The following is an 18,373-nucleotide window of genomic DNA, read 5'->3' as shown; positions in this document are numbered from 1 at the left end:
ATGTGAATATCACACAATATCCTAGATTGAAGCTCTTGTTAAATAATCACATGTAGTTAAACAATTGGGAAACAATAGTAAACAACAGGTAGAGTATCTATGTTCTATCAGGATACATATTAATCAAGACATAAATTGTTAAGCATCAATTACAAATATATATAAAAGTATATTAAATTAGTTTTTCTAAAATAAAATGTGCTTTTATAAATTTAAAAATAACGTGATCACTGGGGAAGATGCATGATTTTCATTACAATGTCCATAACTATGGACCATGTGCTGAGTGTGCAGGTGAGGCCACAGACACAAAGGTCCACTGCATTTTCAAATTAATCACATACGTGACCAGATGTGCGCTACTGAGTTGTACAAATAAATCATAAATACCTCCCAAAACTAAAGAATGTGGTTTGCAGAGTCCAGGATTCAAAAATATTTTATGCAAATGTAAGAATAGGAAAATAAATGTGCCAGAGTAAAAAGTGGATAGGATACATAATTCTGAGTAAATCAGGCTTTCTCTCTGTGCCATTTTTTTTTAATCTGAAGGTGGCTTTCTCAAAGAGATCTAAAAATTAACTCTACCATAACACTCTTAGTGACCAAATTGGACAACAAGTAGGATATTCAGCCTAAGGAATGTTGTCTCCTAGCAACGACAAGAGTGAGAGCCAGAGATATACAAAGGCATACTTCAAAAGTCTGCAACCCCATGAGTTCAAAGATCAAAGTCCTAAAATTTAAAGATTTATTCCTTTTTCTTTTTTTTGAATTTTCCAAATGAGAAAACTTTTACTTTCCCCGCTAGAAGACATCAATAATGAATCTCAATACTTAGAAACCATGCTGCTGTGTTAAAAGTATGTTATGGCATACCTTGAAAAGCAAAAATACGTTTCCTGAAATAAATACAACCAATCACTAAACATTCCTTATTGCCAAATTCAGTAAAACTGAAACCACATGGAATTGGGACTGTTGAGTTATCAGGGCTTTACTGTTGATTTAAATTCTACTTTTATTAAAGGACAATAGAGATTCCAGTCGGCTGATGAAAGTTGGGTTATTTGGAATTGCAAAGCAGTATCAGCTTAAGGAGGCTCTGCCATATAGACTCAGTGATTACATTTCATAAAAGAGATCGGGAACTGACAGAGAGAGAACTTTACTGTCTCTAATAGTTGCTAAACATAGGAATGAGGTTAGGAAAAATTTTGGAGTCTTTTTTTTTAATTTTAAGAGAATACAATGACCTCAGACATTTTTGGTCTGCACTCACCCACCAAAACAAACACATCAGTCATCATTAGTCCATCTCTCTTTAAGAATGACAATTACCTAAAGAGATGGGTTATGCAAAGGTTGCTGGATTAACACAGACAGTGGTGTGACTATGTTTTGCTGTCTATAGAAAAATAAATGCTTTTTAACTCAGTGATGCCTTTCACAAGTACCAGTTATTAGATTACTATATGTTTGTTAAAAAAAAAAAAAAGTCTTACTCTCACAGGGAAATGTAGCTGTACTACCTATGTCCTAAAGGGAAAAACAGAATGTTGATTTCCTAAGTAATTCAAACTGTATTCTATTCTCGAAATTGGATATTTACAGAGCTTAGTCTACATAATTTATGAATATCCTAATTTCCCTTCCAATTAATTGCTATTGTTTCATGAAAAATAATGCTGTAAACTATTACTTACTCAAATACATTTTATTCCACATTAAAATCTTCATGTGTGAACCTCTATGCTTTTAAAAGCAAAATGACGAGAAATTAATTTTTAGATGCTAAATGTATATGTAGAAACACTATAGTTAACAAAATATATCTACTCTAATACTAAGTTGTTTTCAGTGTTTATTTATTTTTTAGAGAGAGAAAGACAGAGAGTGAGTGGGATAGGGGCAGAGAGAGAGGGAAACACAGAATCTGAAACAGGCTCCAGGCTCTGAGCTGTTAGCACAGAGCCTGATGGGGTCTCAAACTCACAAACCGTGAGATCATGACCTGAGCCGAAGTCAGACACTTAACTGATTAAGCCACCCAGGTACCCCCAATACTATCTAAGTTATTAACTGACCACCATCTGTATTTTAGCCTATGTAACTGCTCTTTTCTCCCCTTCTATAACTTACTTATTTTTATAATATCCCCAGAAACAGGTAACAATGTTTTAGTAATATGGGTTTTTTTTTTTGCAGATTTTATTGTATTTTGTGGATATTTACTGGTATTATTGTAATTGGTTTTAGATTTAGAACTATGTTTTCTAAATGCAAAATATTCTTGAAAATGTATTACTTTTTGAAATCACCCTCTCTTCCAAGAAACATGCTTTTTAAAAGCTAGTTCCATTTTATAAACAAAATTAATTAATTTGATTTTATTTTTAGCTATTTCAAGCTATGCATGATTTTATTCAGTATATTACCAAGGTCCTGTCCTGGGGTGTAGCAGGTGGGTATCGCAATGCCATGATACAGGTATTTTCTTGCAGACTTGGCAAAATCACTTATTGGAAGGTAGAAGGGTACTAATGACACATTCAGGTGTGCCCCCCACTACTTCATAGGGAGTCTTCGTGTCTCTCCCCATTTTTGTACTCTGTTACTTCCACAACATTTTCCTCTGTTTCTTCTATTCTTCTATCATTACTATAAATTTGTTGGTCCTACCTGCTTTCAATGTCTACATTGCACTCCGTACCTGTGATGGCACATGGCAGTGGCTTGACAAAGGCTCACATTAGTCTTGCTTATCAGAGCAGCTTGTTTAAAATCCTGAAACAGTTTTACAGGGCTTTGTTAATTTTGCAACATGATCTTCTGTGCTTTCTTAAACTTCTTTCTAACTTTGATTCTACCATGAACATACTTAACACAAGCATTAAAAATATACATCTTCCTAAAACTTTTTTTTTTCCTTTTAGTATCACAGCTAGTGAGAAAAGATGGAGCAGAGGAAACCCATAACTGAAAACTCACTCGGAATCTTACGCTACTAATCTCCACTTTCCTTGTGGTTTTGCCCTGATGTGTGTAAGGAGATATTTCATTTGCTTTCTTTTAATTGTTTTTTGTTTTTGTTTTTGTTTTCTGAGTGCACATCACCAGAAACATCCTCATCTAGATAGAGAAATTCACTTGGAGACAAGCTTTGGCAATACATGTCTATAAGACAAGCAGATACTCAGTCCCAGTTAAAGCGTATAACTGGGCCTTTCATGTGGATTAGCTAAGGCTACTCCTACCTTTGGAATCCACACTTCTGGGAAGGAGTGTATCATTTTGTGCAGGAATCCTAGAAGCCTCCTGAGAGGGAGCAATGTAAACTCTAACCCCACGATTTTGAGTTAGAGAAGTCAGCTAGGATAGACCTGAATGACCCTGGGGAAGAGGCTGTTAAGAGAATTATAAGTGCTAAATCTGATGCTGTGGCCCTAACGTTGTCCTCTAGTAGGTGCCAGAGATGGGCTAAGCTTAACAGATCGTCTCCCTGTCCTTCTCTGTTCCCCCTTTTCTATCTCCTTCCCATCTTTCTTCCACAAACCTTCCAGGGCTGTGCCAGAGGGAGGAAGCTGGCTGTCTTTTGGGGATAGAATGAGTTTTCTGCAAATACTGGGGTGAAAGATGGAGTAGTGGGGTCAAATGAGCATTCTGCGATCCTACTGGGGGAGGAAGGTATTAGTTACCGAGACCAACCCGCGAATATGGATTCCCCACTTAGATTCCTGAAGTAAATTTTGATACCAAATGGAAATATTTGGGAGAAAATAAGAAAGTCATTGTCTAATCAAATATAATCTAATCAAATATGCTGGTAGCTAACTCCTCTAGAAGGATCATTTGGCTAAAATAGAGGCAAATTTGTAAGTGTGAGATTTGCTTAAATGTTCCTATTAATTTGAGGAGTTGTGGGGAGTGATCATAAACCTAAAAGGTTGAGAATACCAATTTCCGTTTTGTAATCAGATAAAATTTATAAATGTCAACCTGACTTTATATATATATAACCATTATTACACTATATGGTACTTAGACATTAATGATCAGCAATAGACATAAATGATGACTGTTAGCATTACTCAAAATAAAGCTATCAGCATTTTTATTATTTTTCTCATCTGCATTAATCTTTTCTTTAATATGGAGATCATAAATAACAAACCACGCCAAGTCATTTTTACACAAAGCAAAGTCCCAACTCTCATTCTCTCCACTGATTTGAGTTTATTTGTAAACACCTTCACCCACACTGTCTTGCTTTCTGTGTCAGAGGGTGGGCTGGGACCTCATTCGTTCCTGTCTCTTCTGGATACCTGCTCCATCATAGTCCTGCTGTTTTCTGTACCTTTAATCCTTGTCTCACTGCCCCACTCTAACGTGCCTTCCCTCAATCCTCCCACTATCAAACTACACATGCCCTGTCATTCTAGTTCTTGTCCTCGAAAGAACATCTCCTTGAAAGCATGGTCAACACCAATGGCTGCCATGTCTCCACATTCCCTCAACTTCTACTTGTTGTTTAATAAGGCCAATTTTAGGGGTGCCTGTGTGGCTTAGTTGGTTGAGTGTCCAACTTCAGCTCAGGTCATGATCTCATTGTTCGTGAGGTTGAGCCCCGTGTTGGGCTCTGTGCTGACGGCTCAGAGCCTGAAGCCTGCTTCAGATTCTGTGTCTCCCTCTCTCTCTGCCTTACTCTGCTCGTTCTCTGTCTCTCTCTCTTAAATATATATAATAAACATTAAAAAATTTAAGAAAAAAATAAGGCCAATTTTATTTTGTAATTTGTAAACTGCCTCTAAAGACATTTGTTGTTTATTTATTTTTATTCTTATCAAAGCAACCCGTGTATACAGTGTATAGGGTCTAATAAAACTAGAAAGCTTACAGTGACCTCCTGTTCCCCCTCTCCTTACTTGATTCCCACTCCCCAGAGGCAATTCTTTTACAACTTGCTGTTTTTTGTTTTGCTATTTACCTTCCAATTTCTAAATAACATGAGTATCCTATCAGGTTTAACTTCCACCATAGGATAATACTTAGCTATCTTACACCATCGCTCCATGCACCTCACACCTCCTGCCACCATCCCGTATACCTATGGCCATGCATTTGTTGGTTTCAGTCTCTGTTTTACTTCACTCAAGTGTAGGAACCTTGGTACTCATTTATTTTTAAGTTTGAGGTATTAAAATCTTGAGTAGTAGTTTGGGGTGCCATGAACAACTCTTTTCCACTATCTTGAATTTGTGGAATTATATATTTTTTATTCCTTTACTGTCTTCCTGGTAGGTTTTCAAGAGGACAAAGAGATAAACAAATGTTCTTAATCCAACCAGCTTAACTATTAACTTCCTAAACAATGCCAGTCTAAATGCTGCATTCTACTTCCTGGTCAACGTGTTCTTATGAAGGTCATACAACTTTCAATTAACTAATAAGTTTTCAGTACTCATCCTACTTAACCTCACTATTAATCAATTACTCCCACTAAAAAATTTTCCCTGGGAAGTTTTAAGACTGTTTCTCTTGCTTGTTTTATTTAGCCGTCTTAATATTAAAAGTCATATACTTTCACTGGGTTTTTTTCAACTTGCATTTTTTAATTTAGTTTTTAAATTAATTTTTTTACTTTACATACATGAAAAAAAACTTTTTTTCTTGTTTTTACTTTTAATTAGTGGTTGCAGGGCATGCTTTTTTCCAAGACTTTTACCTATTTATATCATTTAAAGTATATTTCTTATAGCCAGAATATAGTTGGGGCTTTTTAAAAATTCCAATCTGATATTCTCATTATTTTAATTGGCACATTTTGCCCATTTCCATTTAATGTAACATCTGATATGATTAGATTCAGGTCTACGATTTTATTATTTGTTTTCTGCTGGTTTTCTCTGTTTTCTGTCCCTGTGTTTTCCCTTTCTAGACTTATTTTGATTTATTTTAAGTTTTTAAACATTGGATTTTAATTAATCTATGGTCTTTTTTACTAAGGAGGCCACATTTGGGCAGAAACTGAAATGAAAGCAAGATAGGCACCACAGACAGATCAGTGGGAAGAGTGTTCCGTGCTTGCTTAGGGAATAGCTTGTGTGAGGGCTCTGAGGCAGGAAGGGAGCCTGCCATTTCCAAGCAAAAGCAAAAGGCCAGAGTGGAGTGACTTGCGTGAAGAAAAGAAGAGCATTTGACCATGAAGGCAGATCAATGGGCAACAGTCAGACCATGTAGGGTCTTGGCTGGCCATAGCCAAGGATTCATATTTTATGCTCAATGTGATGGGAAGCCATTGGAAGGTTTTGAACAAAGGAATAACTTGATCTTCTTTATGTTTTTAAGAGGTCTCTCTGGCTGCTGTGTGAAGAACAGCATGTAGAGGAACAAGAGCAAAAGCAGAAAGGCAATTAAGAAGCTACTACAGGAGTCCAGGGAAGAGATGGCAAAGGCCTGAATTAGGAGGACAGCAGTGGCAAAAATGAGAAGTGATGAATTCAAAATATGCTTCGACAGTAGAGCTGATTGGACTTGCTCATGAGTTAGATGTGGGGTAAAGAAAGAGAAGGGTCCAGAATGATTCCCCTGAGACCATGAGGTCCTCAAGAACTGGAACTCTGGTCTTCCTGATTCCCAAGGCTTCAATGCCAATGCCAGTACCCTGCTTTTTCAGAGAGAACATAGGACTTGGAATCAAGAAAGATCGGAGCTCAAATCTTGCCCCAGTACTTCTTAGTTGAAAGATTTTATTAAGTACTAAATAAATACGTACTTGTTAAATAACACGGGTCCTATATTAAATTCTCCAGCAGCTGAGGTATTTTGCTCCCAACCCCTACTGTCCTCACTTGCTCCACCCCAACACTGGTACCCAGAGTTCCAGAGCTTACTTGCCTACTCCAAAGAAGTGATGGAGCTCTACCTACCTGAGAGAATTCTGAATGGTGTATCTCAAAACCAAAACCTGAAGGAGTTCAAATCTTGAAACTGCATTTCATCACAGTATAAATTGCCTAGAATAAGTTTTCTCAGGCACTTCCTTAACAATAAGTAATTCTGGGGGGGGAGAGGGGCAGAATCTCAAAAGATGGCTCCCAGGCATAGGAAAATAATATAAGCCATGTCTGGAGGTGAAAAAATTAGGGACCACTCCACTCCATATTATTCTGTTGTGGTTCTTCAGACACACAAAAGCAAAACTGCCACTATTTAACTACAACCATCAAATTGCTATTTAATTTTTGCCTCATATCAATTCCAAAATTAATTTAAAAGAGAAAATACAAATAAGATAAAAATGATAATAGTGAATTTTGTTTAATTATAACTAATAATTTTTTTTATTTTTTAATGTTTATTTTTGAGAGGGAGAGACAGAGAGCCAGACAGAGCACAAGCAGGGGAGGGGCAGAGAGGGAGGGAGACAAAGAACCCGAAGCAAGCTCTGAGCTGTCAGCACAGAGCTCGACGCAGGGCTGGAACTCATGAACCGCGAGATCATGACCTGAGCCGAAGTCGGAGGCTTAACCAACTGAGCCACCCTGGTGCCCCAATAATTAATTATTAAAATACATTTTAAACCACCCGTTTTTCTTCTGATACACTACAGATGCTATCTTCCATTGCAATTCTGAGTGCCTGTTTCCACTAAAAAGGCTATTCCCAGTAGCCTATTTTGAGCACCTATTTTCTGCCCTAAACAAAACAAACAGATTTATTTTGATATATTGTCAATGGGGAATGAGGAAAATTGTGAATGAGAAAGAATTATCACTGAGCAGCAAAATAAATCAATACGTAAATCATTCTATTTGCCAAATAATTGAGTTTTGTGTGTAGCCAAAATATTCCCTGGGGGGAGGTGAGTGTTTTGATACTTCATCAAATCAGAAACATTTTTTTTTTTTACATATTAGATGTTTCCCTGTAATCAAAGCAAAGTAAACATACACGATTTCTTGGCAAAGATTCTCTTATTCATTCAAAGTAGTTCAATACAATTCTTGCTAAAGTTGTTATTGCTCATTAATATTGCCATTTGATACCAAAAGAAACCTGTTCACTAGTTTTCAGAACAGAACATGCAATATCAAATAGGTTCATTTTTGCAAGGAAACAAGGTTTACCTCCAATGCGAAAGTATACTGCTCTAACTCTACATAGATGAGTCCACGGTTAATGAAGGTGTTTAACATCACAGTTTCCCCAGCATCGAGAAGCAGCACAATGCCATAATCTGTTAATGCCTAAAAATAAAATAACCACTTACAACCTGGATTCAACTCTAGAGTCTCACTACACTGGCTATGAACAAATGTGTTTATGCCCAAACTAGGACCTCACATCAGTTCTTTAATATGACGTACATTTATGGCCAAAAATAGTCATTTAGATTTAAAGGGTCTCCTTAACTAAGTGTTATAGATACTGCTATGCTTTAATAAATGGTCCACACTGCTCGCTTTTCACATGTTATCTGTGAAACGCTTCTAAGCATTTTTATTGTGTATGGTTTGGTGGGGGGGCATGCAACACCCTCCCTCACCTCAGTAGTTTCACCAAATGACTGTTGACATGAAAGCAGAGCACTTGCTACCTTTTAAAATTTAATTTATTTTTAGTGTTTTATTGTTTTCCCCACTGAAACCTAAGTTTTATGGAGGTAGAGCTTATCTATTTTGCTCACCATTGTAAAGCCAGTAACTAGTTCAGTGCCTGTACATAATAGAAATCAGATAAATTTTTGTTGAATAAATCATGAATCAATGTAAATAGATTTTAATAAACAACAAATAAGCACTCTTTTAAATTTTTTTTGTTTTCAACGTTTATTTGTTTTTGGGACAGAGAGAGACAGAGCATGAATGGGGGAGGGGCAGAGAGAGAGGGAGACACAGAATCAGAAACAGGCTCCAGGCTCTGAGCCATCAACCAGAGCCCGACGCAGGGCTCAAACTCACGGACCGCGAGATCGTGACCTGGCTGAAGTCGGACGCTTAACCGACTGCGCCACCCAGGCGCCCCAAGCACTCTTTTGATAAGCACTTTGATAAGCATATTTGTGTTCTGTAAGACATTATTCTAAACTAAGAATGATCAACTCATAGGACCTTTCTCCATTACTTTAATCTTTCTAAATTATATTATTCACTAAGTATGTTTTTACTGGTCATCTACTCTATGCCAGGTACCAGGAATATGGCAAATTTGGGTTGGAACTAAATCTTTTAACTCATTTTCCTGCTGAATATTTTGTCCAAAAAAGCCACATGGTTTCATCAGAAAAGGGCCAAAACGTACACACTTGTAGCACATACTAACTGAAAATGAAAATAATATTATTTTGCTATTTGCTCATTGGTCCTTCTCTAGTGTTTCATTACTAGGCACTCAAGTGTCTAAAAGAACTGTACAATTAAAGGTCCTATATGTTCATTGTGACATAATTATCAGTGGGCCTATGCCAGGGCTGTAAAAATAATTTGTAACACTTATAAAACAAAAACAAAACTAGAATGTTAGCAATTTTCCTTTCACAGAATAACAGAATGTAAAATCTGTAAGATGCCTTAGAGATCCACTAAGCAACCGAATATGTGACACAAGAGGAAACAGAAGCTGGGAAATGTGATTTCATGAAGGTCAATGAGCAGGATTTGGATCGTGCCTCTGCTATTTTTACTTAGCTTTTCAGTCTTGGGAAAATTGCTTAACACTAAGCCTCAGTTTCTTCGTCTGCAAAACTGGGAGGTAATTTATCATATTGTTGTTGTAGAAGTCCACTTAAAAATATTTGACTTTATGCTGGTAAAGGATTTAGCCCTGTGTTTGTCACCCAATAAGCCCTAAGTAAGTGGTAACTGTTACTTATATTAATACACGGTGGTAGAAAGCAGAATTCACCTTTTGTTAGTTTTTATGAAAGTATATCTTGGAAGAAAGCCTAAGTACATTTTCTACAGAAAGATACTTGGGTTTCCTCAGTCTAGTGATGGCAGGAATCACTGTTTCTCCCTGAGAAACAGGGCGGTAGACAAAAAGAGAGGAGGTGACACTGTTAAATGACATCCGGTCCACATGCTTGATGTCAGATGGCTTTACAAAGCCACCTAAAGACTGTTAACCAGAAGCAAACAAACCTGTGAATACCAATGCAGGTCTCTACTCTCTCTGGGACTTGGTTGTGTTTCTAACTTCTCCCTACTTTCATTTCCTCCTCTGTAAAATGACTCAACGGGATGAAATGTGTTGGGTACAGAGCAGCTCTAACATAACCAATATGTTATTATTCTAGTTAGGTCTCTCGGTAGTTTTACATTTTTCCCATTCATAGAACACTGACTTTGTTATATATCAGAGATAACAAAAGTGGGAGTTCCCTGCCCCTACCCAGTCCATTGTTTGTGGCTTCAGAATTACCCAGAAAAGGCAGGAACGGGGGTGGGGAGGGAGTTGTCAAAGACACCTGCTATGCAGGTTTCTCTGATAAATGATCCTTTAATTAGCTCTTAGAATCTTAACAACTCCTTTGTTAAAAATTAGTTATTCATTTGTCAACATTTCTGGAGGAAACCTGACAGACTGGTTACCAGGAATTCTACAGTCCTTAGGTAGAAAAAATGGTTCTCAACTTTTTCCCTTCCATAGCAAATAAATTTCTAAATCTCCAAATGCTTTAAACAGATTTAACTGTCCAAATTTCAAGGAGATTGGAGGAGTGTATCCACACAGAACAGCAGGAATGTGGTGTAGTTTTTTAAAGGAATGTTTCACTGGCTATGGAAGTAGAGAGGAAAAAAGGAAGACAAGCAGGCAACAGAGAAAGGGAAGCAAGAGGATGGGACAGAACACTAACAGACTGAGACCAGCTGGCCAGTGAGGAATCTCCACTGGAAAAGGACCAAACCCACAAGAGTAGGAAAGAGATGGGGAAGATTAGAAAATATAAAAGAGGCCTTGCACTGGTGGAAGGTGGATCATGACAAATTGAGAAAAATGATTACTGTAGCCTTTAGTTACAGCTTCATAATAAATACACAGGCAATACTGGTCACTGGTCCCAGTCTTGGAAACCATCATTCAAAACTCCCTGCTGTGCCCATGGTCTGAACAGTGTACAAAAAAAAAAAAACAAAAAACAAACCAAAAAACAAAAAACACCCTGACAAACTGTTCTGGCTAATGTTGAAATTTTAAAGCAACAATATTGCTAGTGATCACTGCTTAAAAATTCAGTAGAAACATTTACTCAAGTGAGAATTATGCAATATATTTTAATTTATAAATGCCTTCAAATGCTTATATAAGCATTGTAAAAGTCATTTTCATTTGACATTGCAGAGATTGGTATGAAAATATTTGGTGAGGACCAACAAAAACACTAAATATTCTTTGAAATGGTTCTTTGGTTTCTCAAGTGTGTAAGTGTGTGTGTGTGTGTGTGTGTGTGTGTGTGTGTGTGTGTGTGTATTTCCATAGGAATTATTTTTCAAAATTATAACAGAAATAGGAAGAACATGTTTTACACATACTTTAAATGTGTTTACAAATGCGTTAACATGTTGTTTACTAAAATGGTCATCTTACCATTCGAAGCTCACTTATCTTGGTATAACATAAGGCTCTGTTATAAAATGCTATGTAACTGTTTTTGTCCATGTTGATAGCTGTAGTTAAATCTGTAATTGCTAGCTTATAAGTCTACAAAGAAAAAAATAATTAGATAACAAGGGTTAATCGTAATGGAATGAAATTTAATTGTAAAATAAGTTCTTGATTCTATCAGAATTTTTTGAACACTCATTCAACCATCCTGCGTATCATTTGAAATTAAGACAAGTAACCTAATTTTTCATAGAGTTAATTAAGAAGATCTTTTGATAGGAATTATTATAATAATGTTTCTCCTACCTTCAAATAAAATTCAATATACAAACAACTTTAACTTAGATGATTATTTTATTGCCAATATTGCTATAAAGCAAAAAGAAAATTATACTTATTAGTAAAAGAGAAATAAGCCATATTCATCCAGCAAATATTCATCAGAGCTTGCTTCTGTCACTCTTACTGTTAGATCACATAATCGCGATGTTACCTACCCATGTTCTCCTTCACTTCCTCTTTGATGCTTTCCTGATACCTTATCACTCATTTCTATAGATAGTAATTTTCATGGAATTAACATGTAATGCAAGGTCTTACCTTTACTTTCAGGCATTATTTGCAAAGTATTTCATATGAAATAGTTACAAAGAAAGGTCAGAAAAGAAAAGTAGGGAGAAACAATGTATTCCATGAAGTATCAGATATCAATGGTACTGCTCACACCCTTTGATCCAGTAATTTCCACTTAAGAATCAATCATAAACTCAAGCAATGACTTTGTTTTCAGTGTAACAGTATGAAGATAGTAATATAGTAAAATAGTAAAATATTTAAAACAATCCAAATGTCCAACAATAAAGTGATTAAGAATAAAATATGGTAGAATATTATTCAGTTGTTAAAAATGGTACCCTCAAGTATTGTGACAAGCAAGGCACAACAAATTTATAGGTAGCATAATCCCAATTTTGGATTACATATATATATACAATATATATATATACATATATATATATATATACATACATATATATACATATATACATATATATACATGTATATACATATATACATATATATACACACGTATATATGTATATATACATACATATATACATATGTATATATACATACATGTATATACATATATACATACATATATATACATGTATATACATATATATATATACACACATACATATATATATAATATATATATTTTTCCCCCCAGGGGAAAAAAGACTAAATGTAAATACACCAAAATGCCCTCTGGAATTTTCATTCGATGGTGGGGATAGTAGGTGATTTTAATCTTTCCCTTTATTCCCCTGTGTACTTTCCAAATTCTATAATAAATATACACCATTTTCTTAATCAGATAAATAATGAGTGCTATTCAAAATACAAATGTCAAAATTAAATATCACTATTTTGTGAAAAAAGTATAAAGTGTCTTATGCAGTTCTGTCCTTTATACCTTGGCAATTCTCCTCTCACAGAGAAAAAAAGGAAGCAAGTCATAACTTGGCATCAGGGCACTCTAAAATCTCAGTTAACAAGACAGGAAACCGCCCTACCTTGTTGTAGTATTTCAGAACTCCTCTGTAGATATAGGCACGCACACTCTGAGGATAAATTTTGATGGCCTCATTACAATTCAAGATTGCTTTGGAGTATCTTCCTTTTAAACCATAGAAGGCTACTCGGCTTAGATACGCCTTTTCAGAGAAAGAGCAGAGGAAAGCAAGAATGGAAGTTTTAGTAAAAGCATCACTTCCCCCAAAATATGTAATAGTTTGAACAAATCCATGCCACCCAAAGATTATATAAAATATAGTCTTTTTTCCCACTCTCTTTTATTAGAAAATATTTCAAATATATAAAATAGAAAAAATAGTATAATGAACATCAATATGACTACCATCTTGATTCAATAATTATTATTTTGCGATATTTGTTGTATCTATTTTTTTTCTGAATTATTTAAAAATAAGTTGTAGACATAACTTCACCCCCGAGTTTTCCACTATGTAAACATTCTCTTACATAAGCACCCTATCATTATATATCTAACAAAATTAATAGTATTTCCTTAAAATCATCTAATATTTAGTCCATATTCAAATTTCATAGGCTTTTAAAATCAAGATGCAATCTCGTGTCATCTCTCCAGCCTCTTAAAAGGCAAGAATAAATGTGATAGCAAAATAAGAAGTAAATGAAATTAATAACAGTATATAAAATTATAATTATTAATAGGTAAGTAAAATATTAACAATACTTATAAACATCACAATTCAGAAAGCACCTTTACATATAACATATCACTGTTGGAAATAACATCTTTAGTTCAAAGGGAAATACAGATATATGGATTATCAAAACACAGTTGGCTAAGAAGTAGGTATAAGTAAGTGATTCTTGCTAACTAATAACAACAACGTACAAAGGCTTGAATAGTTTTAGCAAATTTAACACACTCTCCAAATCACTGAAATTGTTCATTTAAATACCTGGTAATGTTTTGGATTGAGGGTAATTGCACGATTAAAATCCAGGACCGAGCTATCCTTGTTAAGTTTTACTTTACAAAGACCACGTTGATAAAAGCCTTCTGCAAAATCAGGATTTGCTTTCACAGCTTTTGTAAAACAATCAAAAGCCTAGGAGAGTATATTGTTAAAAAGAAAATCATTTAGGGAGTAGAATAGATTAACTTAAAATGCTAATAAATTACAGTGTATAACAATTGTTTAAAAGTTTTCACTTATTTTTGGTCATTTTAAATACATTTTCCAGTGAAATACGTGGAGAAAACAAAAGTAATATAAATAAGTCAGGTTTATTACTATAATTTATAGGTTCCTTTACTCCCAAACTGATATCTATATAATCCATGTTGTTAGATACCAATACTTTTGGAGGTGTAATTTTAATTGTTATTCTTCATAATGTGTTTCTTCAAAGAAATCACAACCAGTACATTTATTTTCTATGAGGGCCCAAGAACCATAACAGATACATAGTAATGACATTTCTGAACAATGGAACTCTAAAAATTTCCCCAATGTTGTAAAGCAAATGTTGGTTTGCTCTGGTTGTCCAAAAGGACTAAAAACAGAGAAAATATTTATAATTAATTTTATATTTATTGGAATTTCTTAATGGAACAACTCATCAAGTGCAACTCTTCTTCAAGTTTATGGAGATTCAAGTTTCAAACACTGTCCACCCCTAAATACAAAGACTGGAATGGTGTGTGTGTGTGTGTGTGTGTGTGTGTGTGTGTGTGCATCTGTGTCTATGCCTGTGTATAGGGAGATTCAGTTATGGAATATCCAACATTAGCCACTGTAAAATATCAATTGTATTACTTATTTATCACATCATTGACAATTTTAAAATGGTGAATTATATAAATTAGCCGAATATTGGATCAATACATAATAACTGAGTCAACTGGCTTTCAATGAATCTGACCATCTTAATAACCAGTTTCAATCTGATATGAATTGTTCAGTTGTCAAGAAAAGAAATTAGTATCCTATTCATGTTCTATTTATTCTATAGTATTACTCAGAAGCACTCAATTTAAAATGTTTACAATTTAATGAGTAAATTCATGTTAATGTGATGAAAATATTCTGCTATAACAATTTCTTACAGTTAGATTTATTGTTTTGGTGGGAAACACACATTAGTCTTTGGAATACTGTTGGCAAACCAACATCAAATAAAAGGTACTGAGTAAATAAAATGATATAGCAGGTATTGCAGGGTGCAGACTGATTGTATTAAGCCAACCTTTATAAGAAACTTTGGTCTAGTCAATCGCTGTATAGGTAGCCTTCAGAAATAGAACTGAATTCAAGAAATCAATTTCCAAAATCACAAAAAACCTATGCTCCTAAATACACAAAATACCATTTGTATGTTGCCTTCCTCCATGTAACAAAGGCCCAAGTTATACAGACAGTCTGCTGAAGCTGCTACGGCATTTGGTCCTTTATCAGAATGAGAAAAGATATCCAACGCCTTTTTAAACATTCTCATAGCTTCCTAGAATGATTAAAAAAACATGGAAGGGAATGCTTTAACATTTATTTAACATGACAGCCTTAAACGTTAAAAAGAATGCTAAGCATGCAGCTCTACTCTCATTTCACAGTAGGCCACAGTAGGACACAGGCCTTGTCAGTGCACCACTAGCTGAGGACCCAAGCAGGGAGTCTGATGGCAGGGAATCCCAACAAGGTGTCTCTCCTAAATCTGCTACTTAAGCAGACTTATAGATATGCACTTTTGATACTATAATTTCTAAATTATTAAGGCTATTTTCTTGTAGTATAAAATCAACTTAAAGTTATAGACTAGTTTATGACCAGTTTTTCAGTAATTTTCCTGAAAGAAATAATGAGCAGCTATTAAATAGTAAAAGATTTCCAATGATAATATCTGATGTGGTTTTAATCAAACTTTATTTTGTCCTACTGTGCTCTTTATAATTTTTTTTTAACGTTTATTATTTTTGAGACAGAGAGAGACAGAGCATGAATGGGGGAGGGTCAGAGAGAGGGAAACACAGAATCTGAAACAGGCTCCAGGCTCTGAACTGTCAACACAGAGCCCGACGTGGGGCTCGAACTCACAGACCGCGAGATCATGACCTGAGCCGAGGTCAGCTGCTTAACTGACTGAGCCACCCAGGCGCCCCTGTCCTACTGTGCTCTTAATGGAAATCCACTGGCACCAGAAAATAAACTAACATCAAAAATCACCCTCTTAGGGGAACCTGAGTGGCTCAGTCAGATAAGTGTCTGACTCTTGATTTCAGCTCAGGTCATGATCTCATATTTCATGGGTTTGAACCCCACATCAGGCTCTGCACTGTCAGGACAGATTTTCTCTCTCTCTCTCTCTCTCTCTCTCTCTCTCTCTCTCTGTGTGTGTGTGTGTGTGTGTGTGTGTCTCTCCCCCACTCACTCTCTCCCTCACTCTCTCTCAGAATAAATACATAAATTTTAAAATAAATCACCCATTTAAACTAGTCAAAATAGTTGAAATTTGCTAATGAAAAAAATTCAATTTTCCAGATAGAAATGACTTTTTTATAATTAGCTAACAGATATATTTATGGAAATATAAATATTTGTGACTCTTTAGACCATTTTCTTAATCATATTAAATTACTAAATAAACAACGAGATTTAGCTTGGATATGCTAAGTGTCCTTTGTGCTTCCACTTAGCATCTATTTCACATATAACTTCAACATCCATCTTTCCATCCTTATTCTCAGCACTTGACCTTGCCATAGAAAAAATACATCACCTTCTTTCTGCATTTTCCTCCTTTTTACTTTTCAACACATCTATATATTCTTCCATTTCCATTTTTTTCTCTCCTGACTTTGAATGGTTTCTATTCTTCTCCTTTTCAGAAGGAGAAATTCCTTCTGAGATTTCTAATTCTAATTCAGAAGGAATTAGATTCCTCAAGCTGTGTTCTTGACCCCTACTCCTTCTGCTCTGCCTGAACACAAGTTATTTCCTTCCTCTTCTGGGTCACTGCCCCTTCACTGTCTCTTTGAGTCCACAAAGTCTTCCATCCCATTTAAATTAAAGTAAATACATCTTCACTTCCTCCTGCTTCCTCTCATAGCTAGCTGATGTCCTACCTGTCTCTTCTTCACTTCTCTGAAAAGACTCCTGGGGAAGATCTAGAGGGGTACCCAAGTAAGGCATATTTATGTTCTAAAAATAACACAGCAGCTGTTATGTGGATAAAAGCTTAGAAGAGTGCAACAGTGTTGCTATCATTCTAGTAAAATAAAAATATGTTCTGGATTAAGATAATGACCATAGAAATGGAGAAAGGAAGTAGAACTAAGAGATATCTAGAAAGAATCAAGAGAACATCACTATTGATTGGATAGAACAGGGCAATCAAAGGTAATTCCAGATTTCTATAGAGCAATAAGTGGAGGAGAGGAGGTTAAAGTAAACATAAGAGGGGTGCCTGGGTGGCTCAGTCAGTTGAGCATCTGACTTTGACTAAGGAAAGGATCTCATGGTTCATGAGTTTGAGCCCCGCATTGGGCTCTGTGCTGACAGCTCAGAGTGTGGAGCCTACTTCAGATTCTGTCTCCATCTCTCTCTGCCCCTCTCCCACTTGCACACAATCTTTCACTCTCCCTCCAATATGAATAAATTTTTGTTTAATTTTTAAGAAAATGTCAGAATATTCCCAAAACAAATTCAATATCATAAAGGTGTCAATTCTCCCTAAAATAATCTAGAGATTGAATACAATTCAAAGAAAATTCTGAATTTTCACCTTTCCCATGCATGTGCATACATGCACATGTGCACCACAACGATACACCCCAGTAAGCTAAGCAGCCATGCAGTGGAGAAAGGAGCCATTACACCAAGCCCAATCCAATTGCACCAACCAAGCTCAGGGCCTAGAGCACCACCATGTGTCTTTCTGCCTGCTTAGTGTAAACTATAAAGTGCTTCATACTTTGACTTCTAGGGGAAATTGTATGTAATTTCAGATTTCATTCTGTTTGCTGGTCCATCTATTTGTTTTTTGATTTTTGTTTTTCTATCTTTTTTTTTTCAACGTTTTTTATTTATTTTTGGGACAGAGAGAGACAGCATGAACGGGGGAGGGTCAGAGAGAGAGGGAGACACAGAATCGGAAACAGGCTCCAGGCTCCGAGCCATCAGCCCAGAGTCCGACGCGGGGCTCGAACTCA

At 35.7% G+C, this 18,373-nt stretch overlaps 1 protein-coding gene across 9 annotated transcripts in view; it reads right to left on the bottom strand.

Annotated features, from left to right (window-relative positions):
* The window catches only part of TTC6 (tetratricopeptide repeat domain 6), a 220,311-nt gene that overhangs the window by 17,017 nt on the left and 184,921 nt on the right, over positions 1-18,373 (bottom strand). For 7 of the 9 annotated variants that reach the window (XM_045059825.1, XM_045059827.1, XM_019832949.3 and 4 more), the window contains 6 exons: positions 15,535-15,669; positions 14,124-14,273; positions 13,188-13,328; positions 11,590-11,703; positions 8,130-8,249; positions 2,714-2,787 (listed from right to left, as the gene is read on the bottom strand). In XM_045059825.1, coding sequence (XP_044915760.1) covers positions 2,714-2,787; positions 8,130-8,249; positions 11,590-11,703; positions 13,188-13,328; positions 14,124-14,273; positions 15,535-15,669 — 734 coding nt within the window. The remainder of the gene's footprint in view (positions 1-2,713; positions 2,788-8,129; positions 8,250-11,589; positions 11,704-13,187; positions 13,329-14,123; positions 14,274-15,534; positions 15,670-18,373) is intronic. The other 2 variants (XM_045059826.1, XM_045059830.1) reach the window with 2 other exon arrangements.

The sequence above is a fragment of the Felis catus genome, chromosome B3 (assembly GCF_018350175.1).
Source record: "Felis catus isolate Fca126 chromosome B3, F.catus_Fca126_mat1.0, whole genome shotgun sequence".
In the NCBI taxonomy this organism is placed as follows: domain Eukaryota; kingdom Metazoa; phylum Chordata; class Mammalia; order Carnivora; family Felidae; genus Felis; species Felis catus.
This window is presented reverse-complemented; position numbering and strand designations above follow the sequence as displayed.